General features: G+C 42.9%; 2 protein-coding genes across 2 annotated transcripts; both read right to left on the bottom strand.

The window, feature by feature from the left end:
* Positions 1-917: 917 nt before the first annotated feature.
* LOC138883023 (uncharacterized) lies at positions 918-3414 on the bottom strand. The gene is made up of 3 exons (XM_070163680.1): positions 3002-3414; positions 2340-2833; positions 918-1165 (listed from the first exon to the last, which is right to left on the bottom strand). Exons 1-3 carry the CDS (start codon positions 3412-3414, stop codon positions 918-920), a joined length of 1155 nt encoding a protein of 384 aa, XP_070019781.1.
* Positions 3415-6441: 3027 nt separating this feature from the next.
* On the bottom strand, positions 6442-7803 carry LOC104232335 (uncharacterized). The gene has a single exon (XM_070163679.1). The coding sequence runs from the start codon at positions 7801-7803 to the stop codon at positions 6442-6444; it is 1362 nt and encodes a 453-aa protein (XP_070019780.1).
* Positions 7804-9614: the final 1811 nt, after the last annotated feature.

Here is a 9614-nt window from a genome sequence, read left to right as displayed (position 1 = left end):
GGTAAGGGAACTTCCTTGGCGCTCAGTCCTGATCGGAGACGGTGCCAAGATCGAGGTGACACGCTCGTCCTAGCGCCCAAAGCCATCCCATGATCTTTTTCTCTGACCTAGCATTTTAAGTAGCCAAAGTGTCAACTCTAGCACTCAGGTCAGTGACCGAAGTGCGTAGGCCAGCCATATCTTATTCCAAGGCAGTCATCCGGGTACTCCGGCGAGCCTGCAATGGTCCCACCTCATCAGCAATCTGCCCTGGTGGGGCGGCATCATGCATAGCTCCCTCATCATCATCATCATCATCATCATCCGCCACAACCTGCTCTTTCCCAACTGTGATTTTACTAGCCTTGAATGGGCCTTTTAATGGCAACTTCCCATCTACTATGGGATTTTCAGGAACTCGTGAAGCACGACATAACTTAGTCACCAGGGAAGGGAAGTAGAACCCTTTGAGTATTTCCGGGGAGCGAATAAACATTTCATCCTGAATGAGCCGGACCACGTCAAAATCGTGGTGGTTGACGAAACAGAAAATCGCTGCTGCTTTTGGCCCATTAACATTAGTGGTGTTGTTGGATGGCAGCAAACGACTGTTGATGATTGTTAGCCAACAATTAGCTTCCCAAGTGAGAAATTGGGAGTTCAGGGTAATTCTTGGCTTTATCCATATTGGATCCCGGCCAGCCATACAGATTGTTTGACAAATTGGTTGCCACCAAACAGGTTTGCGCTAATAAGCTTGGTAATAATCTGTCTCTCTAGTGAAGACCGACAACCTATACACTCGGCGGATGGCCTCAAGAGACACATCCACCTAGGTATTTCATACCGCGACAATCCTATCAACATGCTTCGGGCAATTTGCATAAAATTCCCTTACCATAAGGACATTTCCCTCTTCCGGTTCATTAAAGAAGATGTCAAGCTGACGCCTCCAATTCTTCAAAGATACTTGGGCATTCAACTTGCAAGGCATGCTTGTTAATGTGTACTTTAGGTAACAGCTTCTTGGATGCCTTTGCATTAAACCTATCTTGAGCCACTTTGGAGACAAACCGAGTGCGGTCAAACTGGTCTGCACTAGCCTGAGCTCGAGCTCTAGATGAACCTCCTGGCCCACTAGCGGAGGAACCTGTGGCACGTCTCTTCCTTGATAGATGCATTGTACCTGCCAAAACACGGGCTACCATTAGTGAGGGTTTGAGTTGTGTGAACCCTGGGTGGTTACTCAGACTTCACCACCACCATGGTCACATTAGCCATTATAGCTCAATTGGGACAATTTCACAAGCACATGGTGTGCATGGAACTATGTTTTAACACACTTATCCCATAAAAGTACAAACTTTCCCCCCAAATCAACCATTATCCTTGCACAACTCCACCCCACCACAATTAACTCCACACAACAATAGCATGCCCTTCTCTATAACATTCTACACATTACCCACTAAAAAAGAAGAAAAGAAAACCAAAAATTTAACAATAGATACTACAACAATTCAAACATTAAAATTACAAAATAGAAGGGGAAAAGAAGAGAGATGGAAAGCATGACATACGTGGTTCTTTTAGAAGTGGAGTGTAATGAAAGTTGGGAATGAGGGATTCAGAAGTGTGTGTGTGTGTGGGGGGGGGAGGGGGGTTGTGAGAGATGGGAAGAAGAAGAAGAAGGGGCGTGGGGTTAGGGCTTTAGAGTGAGAATGAGGAGTAGGGGGAATTGGGGGGGAGGGGGATTATTTAGAAGATAAAAAGAGAAAGAGAAAAATAAAAAATAAAAAAAAATAAAAAAAGTAATTAAAACTTACCTGGGCGGGCAGAACCGATTGAATTCATTGCGCCCACGCCGCTGTCCGACCACGGTCGCGGTGGACAAAGAACACAAAACAGAATACTTGCGACTCACCGCACCCGTGTCGCTATCCCACCGCAGTTGCGGTGGCCCAGAAACAGAATGCTTCAAAAATACCACGCTCGGGCCGCGGTCGCGGTCACGGGCTTCCAAAAAAAATTAATTTTTTATTTTATAAAAGGGTTAGTTTCATATACATCAAGTACAACATCAAAACAAAAGAAAACAGCGGTTTCCTCCCACGCAGCGCCTGATTTAATATCGCGGCATGACGCAGGCTCATATCATCACTCCTCATTTGTGTATTGGGGCTCCTCCAACGTTATCACCATGTTGTCCCCTTTTTATTCAGTCATACCAAGGTAATGTTTCAACATCTGCCCATTCATTGTGAATTTGTTCGTCCCATCTTCAGATTTGATCTCCACAACTCCACTTGGGAACATTTGCACCACTCTGAACGGTCCGGACCATCGGGACTTCAACTTACCCGGGAACAACCTCAATCTTGAGTTATATAGCAACACTAATTCTCCAGGTTCGAAGTTCCGATTCAAGATCTGCTTGTCATGCATTAGTTTCATCCTGCATTTATATAGTCTATCACTCTCGAATGCTTGGAACCGGAATTCCTCAAGCTCATGCAACCCATTAACTCTGTTGGTGCCCGTTGTCTCCATGTTTAAAATCAGCTGCCGCAATGCCCACAGTGCTTTGTGTTCAAGCTCAACCGGAAGGTGGCATGCCTTTTCAAATACCAACTTGTATGGTGACATACCAATTGGAGTTTTGAAGGCTGTGCGGTATGCCCACAATGCATCATCCAACTTCCTTTCCCAATCAGTTCTTGTTGCATTCACTGTTTTTGAGAGGACACTTTTGATTTCCCTATTGGACACTTCCACCTGCCCGCTAGTTTGTGGATGGTATGGTGAGGCTACCTTGTGGCGAACTCCATATTTCTCCAACAGGAGTGCAAACGCTCTATTGCAAAAATGAGAGCCACCATCACTGATTATGAGGGGGTGCCAAAATGTGTGAAGATGTTTTTCTTTAGGAAACTGGCCACCCCTTTCGCATCATTGGTTGGGAGAGCAACTGCTTCGACCTACTTGGAGACATAGTCAACGGTAACCAGTATATACTTGTTACCGTATGAGCTGACAAATCGCATCTTGGATTGTGGTCATTGGAATTTCATGATGACGGGATATGTTGCCCGTCCTTTGACATTCATCACAGCTTTTGACCCAAGCATGGGCATCCTTGAACAATGTAGGCCAATACAGGCCTGATTCCAACACCTTTGCTGCTGTCCGAATTCCTCCAAAGTGTCCACCATATGGCGAAGCATGGCAAGCCTGCAAAATAGAGGGTTGATCTTGCTCGGGGATACACCGTCGGATCATGTTATCAACACATATTTTGAACAATAGAGGTTCATCCCAATAATACGCCCGACAATCACAGAATTTTTTTTTCTTTTGAATTGAGGAGAGATCATGAGGTATAATACCACATGCTAAGTAGTTAGCAATATCAGCATACCATGGTGCCTCCTCCATTGTTACATCAAGTAATTGCTCATCTGGGAATGTCTCAAGGATATCTTCAACCTCTGTTCTCTTTTCTGCCCCTTACAACTGCGAGAGGTGGTTTGCTACTTGGCTGTCTGTCCCCTTTCGGTCACGAATCTCCAGGTCAAAGTCTTGTAGCAGCAAAACCCAACGAATCAAGCTGGGCTTTGACTCCTTCCTTGCCATCAAGTACCTAATGGCTGCATGGTCAGTATAAACAATAACGTTCGAAGCAATCAGGTATGACCTAAATTTGTCGAAGGCAAACACTACAATGAGCATTTTCTTTTCCGTAACCGTGTAGTTCAGCTATGCACCACTAAGCGTCCGGCTTGCATAGTAAATTGGGTGCATAATTTTCTCTTTGCGCTGCCCCAAAACTGCTCTTATAGCGTAATCACTAGCGTCGCACACCAGCTCGAATGGTTGCTCCCAGTTGGGTGCAACCATGATGGGTGCAATCACCAATTTCTTCTTCAGCTCCTCAAATGCTAACCTGCAATCATTAAAAAACATAAAGTGCTGGTCTTTTTCAAGCAGCTTACATAAGGGGTTAGCAATTTTTGAAAAATCCTTGATGAACCGCCTATAGAATCAGGCGTGCCCAAGGAAACTTCTCACTGCTTTCACTGAAGTGGGAGCTGGGTGATGTGCTGGAGAATTTCGGCATATTTCAATACTAAATGCTTAGATTTTAGCTTGTTTTAATGCAATTATCTCCGTTACTTATGTAGTTTTATTGTTTCTACAGTACATAAGGACTGAGAACCCAAGAACATGGAAATGGAAGCAAAAAGACAAGAAAAGAGCAAAATGTAGCAAAAATGCTGGTCTGCGATACACTATGCGATCGCAGATCAGACATGCGAGCCGCAGAATGCATGTCAAATCGCAGACAAAAGCAGAGATCTGGGTTAAATCTCAAGTCAAGAATGCGGTCCATTATGCGACCGCAGAACCAACATGCTAGCCGCAAAGTGAACCGCAAACCAACCATGAAGGTCACTGAAGGACGAAGATGCGATGCAAAATGCGATCACATTTCTGTAATGCGATCCGCATAATTGGAATGCGAAGAAGACCTGTAAACTAGGGTTCCAGTCTGCGATGAGGATGTTCAAGATGTGGACCGCATACGTGCTCTGCGACAAGAATGTGATCGCATATCAGACTTGAAAGGGAATTTTTGTCCGTTTTCTATCCCGATTTTGAGTCCACTATAAATAGTTTTATGATGTTTTTGTGGGCTCATCTTGTCTAGTCTTTGAACTACATTCCAAGACATTAATATTCCTCACTTTTGGAAGCTTTTGGGTGAAGATTCTCTACTTTGTAAGCTTTTATGACATTAAATACTCTTTGGTTTTTGTATTGTAGTATGAGTAGCTAACTTTAAATACTAAGGTTGTGGACCCTAAATGGGTGTTATGTTAATGAGTGTTTAACATTGAATATATATATAATGGTTGGTTGATATTTATTTACTTCTCATTCTTAATTTATTGTTGGTGGTTGCAAACATTAACAAGTGCTATTAAATTCTTGCTTTACTTGGGAAAGTGGGTTAGAATTTGGTAGAAGTAAATATCAATGACTCAAGGCTTTAAACCTTGTTTAATAGAATCGCTTAGGAATAAGTGGGTTTTACTTGGCATATATTGATGGTTCTAAATTGCAACTCTTTTATATTTGGGAAAATTATAAAGAGGAAATACTACTCAACTATTGGGAAATATTGGGTAGTCACTTAGACATCATTTGCATATCAAAAGAACCTTCCATTAGAAATATATCATATTAACACCGATAAGCATTACACTCCATTAAAGGGGACACCACCTTGGTTTCTTTAATCCAATTAATTACTCTATAAATATTCCAATTAGTTGTTACTTCCAAACAAACTCAATTCAGACTCTTGTTACTATAAAACCATTCTCTTGTTACTGTTAACCGAATAGAGATATGACTTTAGTCGAGCAACACACTATAAGAGTAACCTTTTCACACTTATTCCTTGTGGGATTCGACCTCAACCTTGTTGGGTTATTATATTTGACACCGACCGCCTTACACTATTTATTAAAGTGTAATTTGAGCGTATCACTGGGAGCTTCTCAATCACATTAACTTTTGCATGGTCTACTTCAATCCCCCTTTTGGACACTCTATGCCCCAACACTATGCCTTCTTGTACCATAAAATGGCACTTCTCTCAGTTCAGCACCAAATTTGTCTCCACACATCGTTTGAGCACTCTTTTAAGGTTGTGAAGACAATCTTCGAATGAATCCCCTACCATAGAGAAATCATCCATAAACACCTCCATAATGTCTTCGACCATGTCGGTGAAAATGGCTAACATACACCGCTGGAATGTGGCCGGTGCATTGCAAAGTCCAACAAAGATGCCATACAAACATATGAAGGACGTTTTCTCTCTATATTCCGGGGCTATTGAGATCTGATTGTACCTCGAGTATCCGTCCAAGAAACAAAAATGGGATCACCCAGCTAACCTGTCTAACATCTAGTCGATGAAGGGTAAGGGGAAATGGTCCTTTCGGGTGGCTGCATTTAATTTCCTGTAATCCATGCAAATCTGCCACCCTGTGACTGTACAAGTTGAGATCAACTCCTTCTTCTCATTTTGTACAACTGTCATTCCACCCTTTTTCGGTACACACTGGACGGGGCTTACCCAATTGCTGTCAGAGATGGGAAAGATGATTACCTCTTTTTTTACTACCTCTTTCATATTCGGGTTTAGCCTTCGTTGATGTTACCTGGAAGGTTTGTGCCCTTCTTCCAAACAAATTTTGTGCATGCAGAAGGCCGGGCTAATACACTTTATGTCTGCCATGGTCCAACTAATGGCAGTTTTATATTCCTTCAACACCTACAGTAATTGTTCTACCTGCACAGCTAGCAAACCAGATGATATGATAACAGGCAAAGTAGAATTGGGACCCAAGAAAGCATACCGAGGTGGGCTAGAAGCAGTTTCAGCTCCAGCTACGGTGGTTCCTCTATTGATGGTTTTGCAGGTGGTGTAGCTCTCTTTTCTAATTCAAGGGGCTCGAACTGAGGTTCCCTCTTCCAGAATCCTTGGCCCTCGAGTGCCATGACCCACTCTGCCAACCCTTCACCATCCATCTCCTCTAAATTTGTCAAGCAAGCTCCCAATGGATCTTTGGCATTCAGGGTCTCTTCATCTTTATGCAGGATAACATCCACAACTTCCACTAGTGAGCAATTTGCATATTCACTGGGTCTCCTCATGGATTGTTGAACATTGAATATTACTTCTTCATCGTTCAACCTCATTTTTAATTCCCCAATTTCACAATCAATCAATGCTCTCCCAGTGGCTAAGAATGGCCTTCCCAGAATGATGGGTATCTCCTCATCTACCTGGCAATCCAGAATAACAAAGTCTGCAGGGAATACAAACTTTCCCAGCTGTACCAGCACATTATCAAGAATCCCCGTCGGCCTTTTAATCATGCGGTCATCCAGTTGCAACAGCATCAAAGTCAGTCTAGCTCTAGTAATGCCCAATTTTGTATATATTGCCAAAGGCATCAAGTTTATGATGGCTCCTAAGTCACACAATTCTTTTGCAAAAGCATAACTCCCAATAGTACACGAAATAGTGAAGCTACCTGGATCAGACATCATTTGAGCCATGGGTCTTGTCACTACCGCGCTGCATGTCTGTGTTAGAGTTACTGTGGATAGGCCCTGAAAGTCATATTTTTGTGACATCAGGTCCTTCATCATTTTTGCATAGCCTGGCATTTCCCTCAGAGCATCCATCAGAGGGATATTCAATTGAATCTGATGAAGCATCTCCATGAATTTCATGTATTGATCTTCTTTCTTTTGTTTTGTCAGTCTCTGAGGGAATGGTGCAGACATCACTCTTTGTCCACTGCTTGCCGACTGTTCTTTGTTGGATTTTTGTGGCACAAGAGGTACCACATATTCTGCAACTTGTTCACTTTCTTTAGCCTTACCCTTATCAACCTGAGCCTGTTCAACCACCACTTTAGTGAGTTCTGTTGATCCATCTATCTCTAATGGAACTGGAGTGTCTGGTGTAGTCTCTCTTCTAGATTGAGCAACTTCTTGCTCCCTATCTAAATATCTCCCATTCCGGAGACTTACTGCCATCAGCTGATTCGGGTTTTGCTCCTTGGGGTTAATGTTCGTGTCGGCTGGAAATGTTCCCTGGGGGAGGTTATTTAAGGCCATGGACAGCTGCCCCAGTTGAGTTTCAATACCCTTAATTGCTGAGTCATGCGCTGCCAACTTTTCCTGCGTCTTACCATTTATTCCAATGAGTTGTTGCAGCATACCCCTGATTTCTACCATGTTGTCGTCTTCTTGCTGATGCTGTTATTGATAGCCCTGTTGTCTCTGATATGGCACCATTTGGCCTTGGGGATTCATACCTCCAGGTTGTGGCATGTTCGGTCTGTACTACTGGTTGGGTGCTGGTCTCCATTATTGTCCTCCTTGCCTCTGACCCCCAACATTGTTGACATAATTCATATCCTCTCTTAACCCATGGTTGTCACATTCTCCACTCCATGAACACACATAAGACTGATTAATGCAAGGTGTACATGGTCCTTCATTTGTTGTGTCAACGATATGAACTTGCTTTGTACCCATCTTATCAATCTTCTTCATCAGTATACTCATCTGAGTCATGAGTGTGGCTATGTTCTCTGCATGTGAATTATTTGAGTCAAGAGGAACTGAATGCACTATTGGTGTCAGGGTCGTACCTCTCGTTATTCACCCCGAATTCTGGGACATCTTGTCAAGAAGGATTTTACACTCTGTCAATGTCTTGCTCAGAAATGCACCCCCAGCTAAAACATTTACATTGGCTTTTAAATTGCCTGCTAACCCCATGTAGAATCTCTGACCGAGCATCTGGTCTGGAATACCATGGTGGGGACACTTCACTAGCATCCCTTTGAATCTTTCCCAAGTTTCCTACAAGGTGTCAGTGGGCTGCTGCTTGTACTGCAATATCTCATCAATCTGTCTTGTAGTCTTGTTGTGCGGGTAAAACTTGTTCAGGAACTGCTTGACTAATTCCTCCCAAGTGGCAATGGAATTTATTAGGAGCGAATTCATCCAAGTCTGAGCTTCCCCAGTCATAGAGAATGAGAACAGTAATAGCTAGATGGCTTCTAGGGTCACATTTGGCTGCCTTTGGGTCACACAAATCGACAGAAAATTATTCAGGTGTTGTTGAGGGTCTTCAATGTGTGACCCGGAGAACAATCCCTTATTCTGCAGAAGATGCAGTATATTTTTGGTGATCTGGAATGTCTCCGCTTGTATTTTCCATCAGAATTTCCCTTTCGATATTGATTCTGAGTAGGGAAATTATACTTCTGCGATTGATTATGAAAATTAGTTCTTGGATTGTTGAAGGAGTATTTGGGTTTGGAGTTAGATCTAAAAGAGAAGGAAGCTGAATCCGATTGAAACACAGGCAGATTTTGAAAGCTCCTTTGTTTCTCATCTTGAATAATCAAAGAATATGCTTTGCTCACATTAGGAAGAGGCTCCATCATTAAGATGTTTCCCCTAGCATTGTTGAAGATTTCATTGAGGCCCATTAAGAACTGCATTAGTTTCAACTTTTGATCCCTCTTCATCATCTTATGTTTACCCCCACAAGTACACTCACAAATACAGTAAGAATCTGTGTTTAAGGACTCCATCTCATCCCAAAGTCTTTTAACTTTGTTGAAATAACCACTCACGTCAGATTACCCTTGAGAAACTGAACTCAAATCCCTCTGAACTTCATACATTCGAGTACCATTGGACTATGGGGCACAGCAATGGCGGTGGCCAGGTTGTCACCTGTTGGTTGTGCCCAATCATAAAGTGCAACTTCTGGCACAAGAGGTGCCACCACTCTGACGTTTGGGTCATCTTGATCATTCTTGATGTTCTCGTTGACGTTATCTACGTCACCCATTTCAATTTCAATTTGTTCGTTTTGTTGCAGCTGTTTGCTCTTCCTGTTAGGCCGGTTCAATGTCCGGAATGCTTTCTCGGGATCTGAGAGTCCTTCAAAGAGTTCACCAGTTCTCGAAGAGTTTCTAGGCATGCACCTGAGTTACAGAAGAGTTCAACCATGAGAATTTCAATGG

The sequence above is a fragment of the Nicotiana sylvestris genome, chromosome 12, assembly GCF_000393655.2.
Source record: "Nicotiana sylvestris chromosome 12, ASM39365v2, whole genome shotgun sequence".
Taxonomy (NCBI): Eukaryota; Viridiplantae; Streptophyta; class Magnoliopsida; order Solanales; family Solanaceae; genus Nicotiana; species Nicotiana sylvestris.
The sequence above is the reverse complement of the archived record's forward strand: the minus strand, read 5'-3'. Positions and strand labels throughout refer to the sequence as shown.